Genomic DNA, 13,660 nt, shown 5'->3' on the forward strand with positions numbered 1-13,660 from the left:
AGCTTTCTAGATTTTTTTTTTTTAATTGCAATGAAAAGGATACAGATATACTTTTAAGGACAGACGACTGTTTAAATTATACTTCTATTGCAGGAGGGCGTCCTCGCGGCGTCCGTCCACACGTGGACGAGAGAGAGAGAGAGAGAGAGAGCGCGCGTTTTCATTTTTTTAAAAAAAGGGAAGTGAGAAGCAGCATGTAATAGTACTACATAACACAACACTCAGAACTCTGGACAGGTTCTGCCGACAAGCGAGGACGCGCGGTCTCCACGAAGTCGCGGTACGACCGCAGTGCAGCTCCTCTCACCGGACTCGCTGATTTATGAGCGAATAAAGGAGACTTCTAGCCAGAAAACAGGCCACGCCTGTCGTTTTCACAATCATGAGACTAATATCTTATAATCTGTAACAAAATCTGAAAGGAGGCGGGGTCAGCCCATATTTAACGATTGAACTGATTGCTATAAATATATCGGATATATTCATTCTTTCAAATATAAATGATACATTTGTAGTTAATTCAATATCATCTTCACTACGGGACAAGTAAAGGAAGATCCAGCATAAAAGAAATCTCTGGCGAAAGGGACGCAGCCCAAACGAGGGACAGGACTGGACCGCAGCTTTGTGGAAATGGGACACCCGCTGGTCAGCCATGCTGGACCGCAAACCCACTCGGTTGCGGTCAGGTGCCCTGGGAAGCCAGGAACGCGAGGAACCGACGGAGAACCTGCAGGACGGCCCGAATTCCACGAAGCTGTCCCTTCTCCCACAAATACAGAACGGGTGGCATGAAAGCGCGGTTTTTTGGCACGAGTGTGGCGCGACGTGTGGGCTCAGGGCCGATTCTGGCTGTGAACTGGCTGTTGGAGGTCTGCGCTGTAGAGTCGTGAACAAAAAACAATAAAAAAAAAAAAAAAAAAAGGAAGTTGGTCAAGTTGGTCCAACGTGGGAATTCATGTTAGAAAATGGACAGGACAGACAGAAGAAACCCCACAATCGACCACCAGATGAAATATATATACAGAGCGATGAGGAAACATCTTGAACGTTACGCTCCGCTCAGAATCTGTACCTTCACCGGAAATACGGGGAAATTCAGGGCGACGGTAAAAACGCGGTTTCAGATCGTTGTTTTCTTTCAAATTTCCATTGTCGTGGCGCGTCTTCCGTCTCTGCGATGATAAGAAATGGGATCTGGATTCTTCTGGAAGATCGGAAGCCGGCACAGAGATGGGAGCCCCTCCTCAACGTCACAGAAGCACTGTGGCAGGTCCTGGTGGAGCGCGTGGGCATGTTTTTGTTTTTTGTTTTTTTATGAGAGGCGACATGTTTATGTTTTAACGGTGGAAGGCGTGGCCTCATGCTCCTCCTCCTCCTCCTCCTGCTCCTCCTCCGTATGCTGATCCAGCTCCTCGCGGGTGATCATCTCAAAGTCGTTGCCGTTGCTGTGCTGCGATCCTTCGTCCTCTCGCCGGTCACTGTCAGTGTCTGAGTACCGGTCCGCCACGGACCCCTCGGCCGTGGCACTTTCCGATGGCTCCGCCTCCTTGCTCTCCTCGTCGTCCTCCTCCCCATCGCCGTCCTTCTTCTCGCCGTCAGACTTCTCCTCGCTGTCGGACTTCTGGGCCTTGGTGGCGTCCGTGGGTTTGCCGTCGCTCTTCTTGCTGCTGCGTGGACCCTTGTACTCGTGGGTGTAGAGCGGGCGGAACGAGTCGATGAAGCCCACGTCCGCGGTCAGGTTGGGCAGGAACCAGAAGTGATGCCTTCCGCCGGTCACCAGCCAGATGATCAGAAACAGGATGCAGCGGGCTGGAAGGAGGAAGACCGCGAATTAGGGTCTACAGTACCCATCCTGTTCCTTGTGATTCGTTGCTTGTACGTTTGTACGTGAGCCAGGTACCGTCAGTGTTTCACTATGACCAAAACAACCACTGTCACTTCACGTTGAAACAGAAGGTCTATACACAAGTGTCTATAACACTTTTACCCGGGGGCAGTGGTGGCCTAGCGGTTAAGGAAGCGGCCCCGTAATCAGAAGGTTGCCGGTTCGAATCCCGATCCGCCAAGGCGCCACTGAGCAAAGCACCGTCTCCACACACTGCTCCCCGGGCGCCTGTCATGGTGCCCACTGCTCACTCAGGGTGATGGTTAAATACAGAGGACACATTTCGTTGTGTCACCGTGTGCTGTGCTACAGTGTTTCACAACGACAATCACTTCACTTTCACTTCTTTGTAACGATAAAAATGCAAACACTTAAAAATGAAGTATGCTTAATGTATAAAATAGTGAAGATATGCACAACGAATCATCTTTTGCTAGAATTATTATGACTTGGCATGAGCAGGGTTGAAACGTGTGAACGATCTACTTCCACAACGTTACAATGTCCAAGTGTCTACCAGTATTTGTTTTTATGAAAATTTTATTTTGCATCGGCCCCTCACGCTCACGAAAAAATGGGAAATTGGTCTTCAGCGGCACTTACCAACAGCGAGGAGGAGGATGCTGGCCACAAAGCAGCCCGCCGCGACGCTCAGGTAGTACACGCCCACTCGCATCTCAGCCGGCCACAGGGGGAACAGGGTGGCGGCGATCACGGCGATCACTGAAACACACGCAGTGGCCAAGACGGTCACTCTTGGCCCTTCCTGAAGAACATATTAAGGCTTGGCGTAGAACGGACATGTCCTACCCAGAATCAGTCCCATAGCGAACGTTTTGAAATGCACGGGGTCATAAATCCACACGTAGACCTGAAGGAGAGGAACGGGAGATCATTCTCTGCTACGGGTGCCCGCTCAGGAGGCCGTTATCGGGTTTCTCACCTCGTTCCCGTCCAAAAACAGCTGGTCCTCGTGCGGTTCCAGCTTAAACTTCTTCTTCGCGTCTTTCTTCTTCTTCGGCGACCCAGGGCTGTCGTCCTGGGACACGCGGGCAGAAACACATTTTGGATGAGCTTCAAAAACGTTCATGGCCCTCAAACTAATCGGCGAAATATTCCAACCGTCGCAACACAAATTCGTCACTTCACAATACAGCAACAAGGCGTGTTTTCAATAAATCGTTTCATTTCCGTCAAAACCAGAAATATTCTGCACTCTACTCGAGGAAGACGTACGTTCTTTTCTTTTTTGGAATCTCCTTCGGTGTCCCTCTTCTTCTCTTTCTTCCCCTTTTTCTCCTCCTCCTTGCTGCTGTCGCTTTTTGCCTTCTCCTTCTCCTCCTTCTTTTCCTTCTTCAGCTCCTTCTCCGGACGTTTCTTCATGACTTTCAGGGCGCGGTGGAAGAACTGCTTCTTCAGCAGCCTGTGCCGGGACCAGAAGGGAAGAGGTTCAGGAACGGCGCCCTTCGCAATTCCCAGCGTGCCCACCTGGTCTCCACCCCACCTGTTGCAGTAGTCCACCGCCGAGTCTCTGCTGGTGAACACGGCCTCCTCGCCCTTCTTCGCTTTGGCCCACTTGGAATCGAGGAGGCAGTCGACCGCTTTGGAGGCTGAGGTTCGAGCGTGAACATGGAGGGGAGACGCAAGAAGAATGAAACCACAAGGTGACGTGAACCCTGCTCTGTTCTTCAAACCGTCTGACTGACATGCGGTTTACTTGTGAGACAATATAACAAATATACGTCCGCACTGCATTGAACTCCACGTGTTATTTCGCACGGTTAAAGAAATTGAGGCCCCGCCCACCGCCCCCCCAGTGCAAAATTCCATAGTAACATCAAAAGAAGATGCACATAACGCAAAATGAGCAGCTAATAAATACAAACCTGTACAGGAGTGTGCAAAACAAGGCGTATGAGTGAGGATCAAGGCTGGAAACACCGGCACTGCAGCTGTCGCCAGCAGCCGCGGAACACGGCGAATTAACGTTTAATTGCCTGCAGGGCTGTAAATGGAAGTTCCCCCTCTTACACCAACACACTACTAGCCAGCTACACTCCTGCACGCCCTCTCAGATCTGCACACGAAACAAGACTAAATTTCCCCTCTTCACGGGGTCTCCGATCCCAATCGACTCTGTTCTCCTATGTTGTCCCTGGCTGGTGGGACAACTTGTCCTGCTCCATTCGACTAGCCGAGACCACCACCACCTTTAAGAAGCAGCTGAAAATCCACTTGTTCAAAAAGTATTTCAAACGAGTCTAACACCACACACACACACTCACACACACACACACACACACACAAAACACACACTAAGGGCTCTTAGTTTTGCAACTCAAAATCTATAGAAACTGAATGAGAATGGCTGGTGACGTCCTCTTGTAAGTCGCTTTGGATAAAAGCTAAGTAAAGTAAAGTAAAGATCCCTCCATGCGATACTAGCGCCATGCTGGCTATCGCTTAGCAATACGCGTAACGGGATGTAGTGCGAACGTGGAAAAACGTGCGATTGAACCAAATAAAGGGATCTAGTGATTGGAGTCCTTTTCTGAGGACATCAGAGGCGTCTTGGCCTCCATATCACCAACCTCCGCCGGGTTAAGCGGCCCCGTGCTCGCACTCACCAGTGAAGTAATCCACCCGATGGCCCATCATGTTGGTGGACTTGGTTGGGCAGTTGAAGCGCAGGTGCTTGGCCACCGCCTTCTCCTCCTTGGTTGGCTCACTGACCTCCTTTGAGATAAACAAGAGAGAGTGGCGACAGACCCGGATCAACAGAGGCGAGTCGGTTTTATCCTCGTCATAAAGTCTATACACAAGACTGAACATATCTGATAAGATGCAGCAATTAATAAACCACAAGGTGCGAGGTCGCTACCTTTTCTGTGCAATAGCTACATCCACGTTAACTTTCTAATAGAAATCTGGAATTATAAATGCAAGAAAGGAGGAGAAATTACTTTTTTTTTTTTTTTTAATTATTATTAACGCCTGACATAGGGCTGCGCGATTAATCGATTTGTAATCACGATTTTGGCCGCCACGATTAAATTGAGATGATCGTTGGCGATATTTACATTTAAATGACCAACCACCACGAGCATAGACCGAGCGGCGACCTCGAGTTGTGACGTAGGGAGACGTGCGCGGCTGAAGGGTCCCTCATTTGGGGTCGAAAATGCTCATACACTAGATGTCGCGCTCAGCCCCTCAGCATGCGTGAACCGTCACATTTAACCGTCACATTTAACGCGGTTCCCAGCTCACTGGGCGTTTTGCACCGCTTGTTACTGTAATAACGAGCAAATGAAGAAGCAATGCGTAACATTTCCCAAGTACGGTTTTATTTTATCCTCCTGTACGTTGTACCAGAACGTGTGTCTTCCCACCCCGACCCCACAGGAAGGTCACAGCTTCTGTACTGACGACCCAGTATGTTGTATAGTTAGCTCATTGTCTACAGTTCTTGACAAATCTATACAAAATGCCTCTGGTTATGGACCAGTCCAGTCCATAGTTGTTTTTTTTCCCCCCCAAATAAGCAGGTAAATGGATGTTCATCTTTCATATTAAATATTTAAAAAATTAAGTATTTTCATAGTGACCTGCCTTTGGTCATCTCTTAAGCCAAATGTTGACAGGCTGGAAAACCTTGTTCACTTCATTGAACAATTGACAAAAATGGACTTAATTGTGCAGCCGTAGCCTGATACAACTGAACAGAAACGCAGAGCATTGAGCAGATTTTTAATAAGGTTTCTGCTCCTTTACTACTGCATTAATATGACATGGGGTGCAGCGAGTTTCTTACTCCTAAAGTAGGTTGGTGTAAACCCCACTTACGACTATGGTGTCCCGGTCCCTTACAAGCCGTAAGACATGCAAGTTTGGACACACATTGTTTTCTTTATTTTCATGACCATTTACATTGGTAGATTCTCACTGAAGGCATCAAAACTATGAATGATTTTTGTACTTAACAAAAAGTGGAGACCTGGCCTCCACAGTCACCGGACCTGAACCCAATCCAGATGGTTTGGGGTGAGCTGCTAAACACCTCTGGGAACTCCTTCAAGACTGTTGGAAAAGCATTTCAGGTGACGACCTCTTGAAGCTCATCGAGAGAATGGCAAGAGTGTTCAAAGCAGTAATCAGAGCAAAGAAACAGAGTGAATAAAAAGATGTATTCATAGTTGGGGTCCTAGTGAACCGGAATTGATCTCATCAATGGTTACTTGAAAGCACGTTGTAAGGATAAGGCCGTCTGCCAAATGCAGTAAATGTAAAACTAGAATATATATATATTCATATAGAATATATATAGATTCAGTTTTGATGCCTTCGGTGAGAATCTACCAACGTAAATGGTCATGAAAATAAAGAAAACGCACTGGATGAGAAGATGTGTCCAAACCCTTGGCCTGTAGTGTACATGTAAAGGAGAACATCTACTTCGACCTGGGCCGCCTTTTACCCGAGCGTGGCGTGGCGTGAATTTGGCCGTCATTTACCTGGTGGGTGTGGCCTACGAACCACAAGTCCCGGGTTCGAACCCCAATTACTGCCACCGTGTCCCCGAGCAAGACACCGTCACTGCCGATAGCATGTCGCCCTGGATAAGAAACGTGACTGTCACCTGCATGTCCCTGTTGACGTGTTTCCTCCGGACCGCTCTGTGGGGGTGGCGTCCAGGCAGCACCCCGACATCCCCGCCGCGGTTAATACGCGCCGCCGGCCGACGCTAGCAGCGGAGTTAGCCCGCAGGCTAACGAGCGACAGCGGCGAGGGAGCCGGCCGGTACCGCGCCGGTTACGCGGCCCAGGCCGGGAGGCACGAAACTACTGGGAATTGGGGGGACCAGGACTGGCCGCGCTGGCCACATCCTGGCCACCTTCGGACACGACGCCCGCACAAAACGCGCCTCCGGCGTTTCTGCGCAAAGCTCGACGTTCGAGAGGAAAACGAGCGGGCGGTGCGACCGCCCGGGCCGCGGCTCGACGCGGGGAAGGTACCTGGATCCGCTTCTTGTGCCGCCTGCGCTCCGCCATGATTGCAGCGCTCAGCCTTCGCCTGACGTGGTAACCAGAGCGTCGTAGTCGCGGGCGGAGGAAGCATCGCGAGATTTCAACGCGAGATCTCGCCTCGCAGTCCTGTTGCTTTTTAGTTGCGACGCGTTTTCAGAGTGCCCCCAAAATATTTATTTGAGCAGATTTTTCATTGATGTTATTTAGTTAACCTATTTATCTGAAATATTTGATTCGACAGCTATAAATTTTCGTAAATTTCAGAATAATTAAAGAGGCCTCTATATCTAGCTAGAAATATCCCTACTGTTGAGATTGCATTGGTCAAATTTACAGATGAAACAGAAATTAGGAACCTTTATTTAAAACAGTGCACAGTAATGTTCTAGACACTGAAGTAAAAACTGTAGTAAAAACAAAAACTGTAAAAACAAAAAAACAAAACAACTAAAAAATATAATTATTCTGCATTTAGATATAAAAAAATACATATTTCCTACATAGAATTTTTCAAGTAAATTAAGCAGACTCTGCTTTTCATGAATGTAAAAAAGAGCAAATACAGGGGTATAAACAGGGGAGTGCGAATCCTCATCGTTAGGCCGTCTCACTCGTGGGCGTTGGGGGGTTTTCGGCCTCGAGAGTGGGCTCTGCGGGTTTTAGCCCCTCCGCATCTCTGGTGCATGGACTCCCCAGAAGCTCCACGCTGTTGAGAGGCGAACTGACTTCTGAAGAGCGGTCCCCTGCCTTTTCGGACGGGGGCTGCGCCGCCGATGCCGAAAGGTGCATGTTCATCATGTAGAACATGCTGCCCAGTCGCCGCGACACCTGCAGGGTGGCCGAACAGGCACGGGGGTCAGTGGAGAGAGACCCGGTTTCCTGGCATTCTTCAGGAGGTTTGTGGGGCGTATAGGATTTACCTGTGATCGTATTTTGAGTGCTGGGCCCAGTTTCAGACCAAATGTGTCCAGAAGATGTTCCTCGGTGATGAGGGGTAAAGTCTCGCCATCTATCATATGGTCTTTGAATGTCTGTAAAAATAACAAGACCGACACGGTTTACATTTACAGCATTTATCAGACGCCCTTATCCAGAGCAACTTACAGTCAGTAGTGACAGGGAAATTCCCCCCCTGGAGACACTCAGGGTTAAATGTCTTGCTCAGGGACACGATGGTAGTAAGTGGGATTTGAACCTGGGCCTTCTGGTTCATAGGCGAGTGTGTTGCCCACTAGGCTACTGCCACCCTTTTAAAACGCTCCGTAAAATGCTACACGTACAACCTTTTGATTACGGGTTCGCTTCCTTACTCACTAGGGCCACCACTGCCCACCATATAGCACCTTTCATACATGAGGCATGCAGCTGAAACACTTTCTGCCACGAGCAACAAAAAGTGACAGACCCACAATCCTGTCCATGTCCCGTTTGGACTCGTTCTATATGCAGAGTTTTAAAGGAGCTAGTGTGCGTGTAGATTTAGTGCCATTTAGAAAATGTTTTTTTGAAGTTTTTCTGTGTATTAGATGGTGACATTTACCAGACACCCTTATCCAGAGCGCATTACAGTCAGTAGTGACAGGGACAGAGTGCTCAGGGACACAATGGTAGTAAGTGGGGTTTGAACCTGGGTCTTTGTGCTCTTCTTGTTCATAGGCGAGGGTGTTACCCAGTAGGCCACTACCACCCACAACCAGCATTACAGCTGGTGTTAAATAAAGGAGTTTCATGACTGATGGGAGAGATCATTTTGCTACCTGTGCATATTCAGAGCAACTTGTTACGTCGTTAATGAAGTTGTAGACGTCCTCTACGGTCCACTTCCTGATATCTTCAAGGGATGACATCTCCTCTCCATTGAGAAAAAGGTTATGGGGACCTTAGTATAAATGAGTATAAATGTGTCAGTAATACAGTAATAAAACCGGGCCTCAGAAAGCAGGTCCTTTCTCTCACCGGGAGGCAGAAGACCATTTCCCGGAACCGGGATCATGTAGGGCAGGCCGGAGAAGGGCCCGGCCGCAGACGGGTACATCATCTTTTCGTGGAAAGCGGAGCAGGGATTGGCCGCGTCCTTGTCGCTGGCGCCGGAGCTGCAGTTGGTGCCGTCCGGGCAGCCATCTTGGCTCCGGACGCAGGCCTTGCGCAGCCCGTGCTCGCCCTCCTTGTAGCTCTTCCGGCCGCTGCCGGACAGCAGCTCCGTGTCCATCTTTGCCGAGTGCGTTTTGCTGACGGGACCCTCCCCGCCCAGGTCGCCCTTCCCGTCCGCATCCTTCTCCTCTCCAGAAGCTCCTCCGGGGCTCTGCTCGACGTTCTTCTCTTCTGCCTGAGCCTTCGAACCCGGGGCAGTGCTATCTGCGTTCTTGTGATTGGCCGCCCTCCTGCCAGGCCGCCTCCCCCGCTCTCTCTGCAGGCTGCTGATTGGCGGATAGGGGCTGGCAGACATCAGCAGGCTGTTGGCCTGAAGGTCCTCCAGTGTGGTGCGGTGGACGAACACGTCATGTCCGTCTGGCAGGCGCTGGCGCCTTTGGAATCCCATGGGGCTGGACTGAATCCCCGGGTACATCATGGGATTGTCCATCCCCATGAGGCCCTTCTGCTGGGCGTTCTCAAGCTCCTTCTGGTGCAGGATGGCATTCATCTCCATTCTAAATGTGAAGGGGGTATAAAAACAGAGATTGTTGCCGGGGCAAAACAGCAGTGCTGGTCACATCTGCTCTGCTTTACCTGGCTATGTTCTGCTTGTGAATCAGCTCTTGTCGCCGGGCAACCGTCTCCATGGGCTCTGACGGCAGGAAGCTGTAGCCCGCTGGCGGTTAATGGATGGAAACAGAGGGCAGAATCTTGACGCTTTGTTTGCTTTGTCCCGGATCTTCTTTAAATAGACTTCTAAACTAATAACTCATTACTAATACGTCGGTAATAAAAATGTAACGTGCGAGGCTCACCTGCCCCAGGAAAACCTCGACCGGGAATGACGTTGGAGTGGGGCGGAAGGGGCGGGCCCAGGTGAGCACCCATGTGCATCTGCCGGGCATCTGAAGAAACCATCTCTGGTGGAGGCACCAGCTCCCTGGGGGCGGAAATGAAGAGTTGGGACCCCGAGTTGGCATCCAGGAACTTAGAAGCGTGCAGCAATACATGAATAACATGCAGAAACATGCACTTCTTCTGAATTTATGCAAACGTCCTTTTTTTTATAGCAAATCTGATTTGTTTATGTTTATGCACAGAGACATACAGATGCAAAACTGTAAAGGAAATCTCATTTTTATTCAATTTGCAACTTTGCCTGTTGTTTCCTAACGTTTCCTTCAACGTTTTACGCTTTTAGACCATTTTGACCAACTTCAGTGTTATAAAGATGTAAAGTAACCGCACTCCCTCACCTTTCCATGAAGCGGGGCTCGAACTGGGCCGGAACTCCCTGCAGCCTCTGCTGCCCCTGGGCCAGGATCTGGGGAGCCATGGCCATCTGGTTCCTCATCATCAGCTCCTGCCTCTGCCTGAGCTCTGCCACGAATAAACCAACGCTAATCATTTGACGGGAGGCAAACTGACCCCGCGCTGACCGTGCCGCGCACGCGGCACCGCCCGTGTCACCGCCCGTGTCACCGCGTTCTCCGCCCGTAGGTAGATGGCCAAGCTGTTCAATGTGAAAATAAGTCATATTCCTCCTCTTACCCCCGGCCGACATCCCGTTGACCAGCCGGTACCAGTGCTTCTCCTCCAGACTGCCTTGTTCTCCCAGAGCCGTCATCTTCCTCAGCTGCTCACGGGGAGTCATGACACCTGTGGCACGCACACACACACACACACACGGTCAGGACGTCTTGTGCTTTCTAGTGCGCCGGCTCTTTTTTAGAACAGGCCAAAATAAGGTCTTATGTCACAATCAGAACCTCAGCCAAGTACCTCCGTACCAGAAGTTAGTTAAAACATTCATTCAGTGTTCCATAACTGGTGTTTTTCAGATGTGAACGTTTTTCGTTTTACTCTCCAGCCTGTTTTCCTTTCTGCAACACATTTCACGTCCTTCAGGGTGGACTCACAGTGTCTTCTAGTGTCTCCTGTCAATGGTGTCAGTGTTTTACGCATTTTATTTTGACTAGTTGTGCCAATGCAGAGAAGATCATGTCTGCTCTTCTGCTCAGGCTTGAGTTCCAGCAACACTCACTTAAAATATTTAAAAGTATGTCAGTGGCAAACATGCACTTCACTGACACATATATCTTCCTGAAATGAAGATGACGTGAAATTATGTTGGATGGATTTCATCTTGAGACAAATTTATTCTTGCCCTCCCCCTTCCATCGTATGAGGCGATGCGATTTGCCCTGATGCCTAAAGTTCCCTCAGGAACCCATCTAATCTGGGGCCTGTAATCCCTCTGTTAGTCCTGCAGTCTGCCTGGAACATCTGCTGACCTGCGTGTGTCCAGGGCTGCAGTCGGCCAACCCTGGGCCCACCTCCAGAGCCCCCACTTCCCCCAGGATCCAATTAGCTAAGTCCTGACTATACAGCACTTTAACAGGATGTGTTGGAGGTAATCCCCGAGTTTAGAGTTTTACCCTCAGCAAACCTTGCCTGTAAGCACACTGGACAATACACCCCAAGTGTTAATCCTATTAGCCTCCATTAGCCCCAGAGATGTCCCAGAAACACCTTGTGGATAAAGCTGGACTGGGATCCAATCGGTTTACACAAAAAATGGCACATGTAGCTCCCCATAACAACATATGGAAAGACATACATCGTACACAGATATTGGACTGACACACACACACCCACAAATTGCCTGCGAACTTGGCAAACAAAAATATTCCTTAAATATGGAATCCCACAGGGACCAATTATTGGGCCAATTTTCTTTTCCTTGTTAAACACTACAATTTAATCATTATATGGAATTAGGAACTATTATTAAATTCAATGTAAAGTTTGACATATTTACAGCACCTGATTCTAATTATTCTGTTAGAACTTGATTAGATGTTTGTGTAGAAAATGTTTTGCTTCAAAAAAATACAGTTAACAATTTTTACTGTTTGTGTGAGGACCTGGGTACTAGTCAACCTACTTCATATTTTTCTGTGAACCCTTTCATACATGTGCTCATTTATATGGTAGCTCAAAGTGCTGTTTGTATGATATAGTGATCCTTCATATACCACTAAATATTTAACCCAATATATTTTTTTGTACTGGATTTAAATATGCAGATTAATCGTTTTCTACGAATTTAGCTTCACTTATTTTAGTTATGTTTTAGTTAGTACTAGTTAAGATTTTTCCATTATGCAAAGCACAGAAAAAAAGCATAGCATAAGGTACATGGCATGTATTACGGAACGGATCATCTTTAGTCACGGAGCGCAGTGACAAGCTGAAGGCTCCACAGTGAGACCTGACTCACCGCGGCCAATCCGTCTGGCAAGTTTCCACAGCCGTTGGAGTTTTGGCAGACATGTGACAAGTGAAGCCGTACACTGTCTAAGTCCCAGGCTTGGAGTGGATGGATTTGCAGCTCGCTAATCTCATTAAAGAACTGAATTAAGGGAAAATTGCTGACGACTTACATCAAGTCTTACATCAAGTCTTCGGTAGGTCATATTATACAGGACATGTATATGTTCTGTTTAATTACCTGATATGTACTTGTAAAAATCTCTCAATTTGTCATCTAAAGCATTGTAAATGCACAAATTATTTCCAGCAGAAAGGAATAAATATTTCTATACTGGTGAATATGAATTTATTTCTTCATTTTACGGAACACTTACTTGGAAGACAGATTAAGTGATTAAACAACTGTATAAATGGATAGATTATCATGTTACTGCAAAAACAGAACAGAATTCAGGATTTTTATAAGTTCTAATTAAAAGCGTCATTGTGTTGGCAAATCAATAATGTTGATGTAATTAATATGTCATTGTGAAATTCAAGGCCTAAACACAATGCAACAGTGACTCAAAAATATTTCAATAAAATATTTAAAATAAAACGTATATGTTAGATAAAGTGTGAATCATCACTCACCTCTGAATCACGTGTCTGAGGACGTGTGGGCGTGTCTTCGGGTAAAGTAAATGCACTTCCGAACAAAATTGCGACGGCAACAAATCAAAACCAAATCAACGAGTAAAAGCAAAGAAACGCAGCCTCCCCCCCGACAACACCAGAGGCCTGACCGGCCTGCAGCTTCCACCCCACGGAGACACCGAGCCAAGCAGCAGCCCCTCACAGGCCCCCGTGCCAACTAACTGCCTTAACTAAAACAGACCGTTAAATACAGATTCATTTTATCTCCAGGAGCTGGCTTTATCTCCTGGGCTAAGCCCTCCCTTTCCTGACATCACAGCGATCAACCGAGCGCACCGGACCCTGCTCTGAAATGTAATTAAGAGCACTGCCTAAGCATGGAGCCTAAACCTCTTTCAACATTTACCTCAGTAATCCCTAGTTAGCACTTTAAGGCCGTGGGTAAGACACCTAAATGCTTTGCTTCCATTTCAGACGGCAGTAAAGGGCTTCTGTTGAACGTCGGGGAAGCTCCTTTCATGTTTTCTGTGAAGTAATATTTCTCCTTTTTTTTTTTTTTCTTTCCATTTTTTGTTTCTTTTTAATGGACTATCTGGCCTAATCTGTAACTTCGAGCTGGTTATTTGTTAAATATCCCACTTAATGTGTTGCTGAGGATCATCTTCTCAGACTCCTTAATCCGGCAGTTTGTGCTTACCAC

General features: G+C 47.9%; 2 protein-coding genes across 4 annotated transcripts; both read right to left on the reverse strand.

Annotated features, from left to right (window-relative positions):
• Window positions 1–3: 3 nt before the first annotated feature.
• Window positions 4–6,990, reverse strand: sec62 (SEC62 homolog, preprotein translocation factor). The gene is made up of 8 exons (XM_028978473.1): window positions 6,904–6,990; window positions 4,516–4,624; window positions 3,393–3,498; window positions 3,125–3,311; window positions 2,832–2,927; window positions 2,699–2,759; window positions 2,492–2,611; window positions 4–1,812 (listed from the first exon to the last, which is right to left on the reverse strand). Exons 1-8 carry the CDS (start codon window positions 6,937–6,939, stop codon window positions 1,334–1,336), a joined length of 1,194 nt encoding a protein of 397 aa, XP_028834306.1. The 5' UTR covers window positions 6,940–6,990; the 3' UTR covers window positions 4–1,333.
• Window positions 6,991–7,252: 262 nt separating this feature from the next.
• Window positions 7,253–13,337, reverse strand: samd7 (sterile alpha motif domain containing 7). Of its 3 annotated transcripts, XM_028978470.1 has the most exons (9): window positions 12,958–13,327; window positions 10,600–10,707; window positions 10,305–10,428; window positions 9,864–9,988; window positions 9,643–9,724; window positions 8,872–9,563; window positions 8,673–8,794; window positions 7,836–7,946; window positions 7,253–7,743 (listed from the first exon to the last, which is right to left on the reverse strand). In XM_028978470.1, exons 2-9 carry the CDS (start codon window positions 10,700–10,702, stop codon window positions 7,513–7,515), a joined length of 1,590 nt encoding a protein of 529 aa, XP_028834303.1. In that variant the 5' UTR covers window positions 10,703–10,707; window positions 12,958–13,327; the 3' UTR covers window positions 7,253–7,512. The 3 variants fall into 3 exon arrangements, with proteins under 3 accessions (XP_028834303.1, XP_028834302.1, XP_028834300.1); XM_028978469.1 differs by having other exon boundaries at window positions 8,673–8,767; window positions 10,305–10,707; window positions 12,958–13,337; XM_028978467.1 differs by having other exon boundaries at window positions 10,305–10,707; window positions 12,958–13,332.
• Between the last annotated feature and the right edge of the window lie 323 nt (window positions 13,338–13,660).

Source organism: Denticeps clupeoides, chromosome 4, assembly GCF_900700375.1.
Source record: "Denticeps clupeoides chromosome 4, fDenClu1.1, whole genome shotgun sequence".
Taxonomy (NCBI): Eukaryota; Metazoa; Chordata; class Actinopteri; order Clupeiformes; family Denticipitidae; genus Denticeps; species Denticeps clupeoides.

Excerpts from the sequence above, each read along its gene's own strand:
- sec62 (XM_028978473.1), bottom strand. The coding sequence starts at position 6,939 with ATGGCGGAGCGCAGGCGGCACAAGAAGCGGATCCAG. Across the intron at positions 3,499-4,515 it reads TCGGGTGGATTACTTCACTG|CCTCCAAAGCGGTCGACTGC; the intron begins GTGAGTGCGAGC and ends CTCGAACCTCAG. Across the intron at positions 2,760-2,831 it reads TGTTTTTGGACGGGAACGAG|GTCTACGTGTGGATTTATGA; the intron begins GTGAGAAACCCG and ends CCTCTCCTTCAG.
- samd7 (XM_028978467.1), bottom strand. The coding sequence starts at position 10,702 with ATGACTCCCCGTGAGCAGCTGAGGAAGATGACGGCTCTGGGAGAACAA. Across the intron at positions 8,795-8,871 it reads AAATGGTCTTCTGCCTCCCG|GTCCCCATAACCTTTTTCTC; the intron begins GTGAGAGAAAGG and ends ATTTATACTAAG. Across the intron at positions 7,947-8,672 it reads GTTGCTCTGAATATGCACAG|ACATTCAAAGACCATATGAT; the intron begins GTAGCAAAATGA and ends TTATTTTTACAG.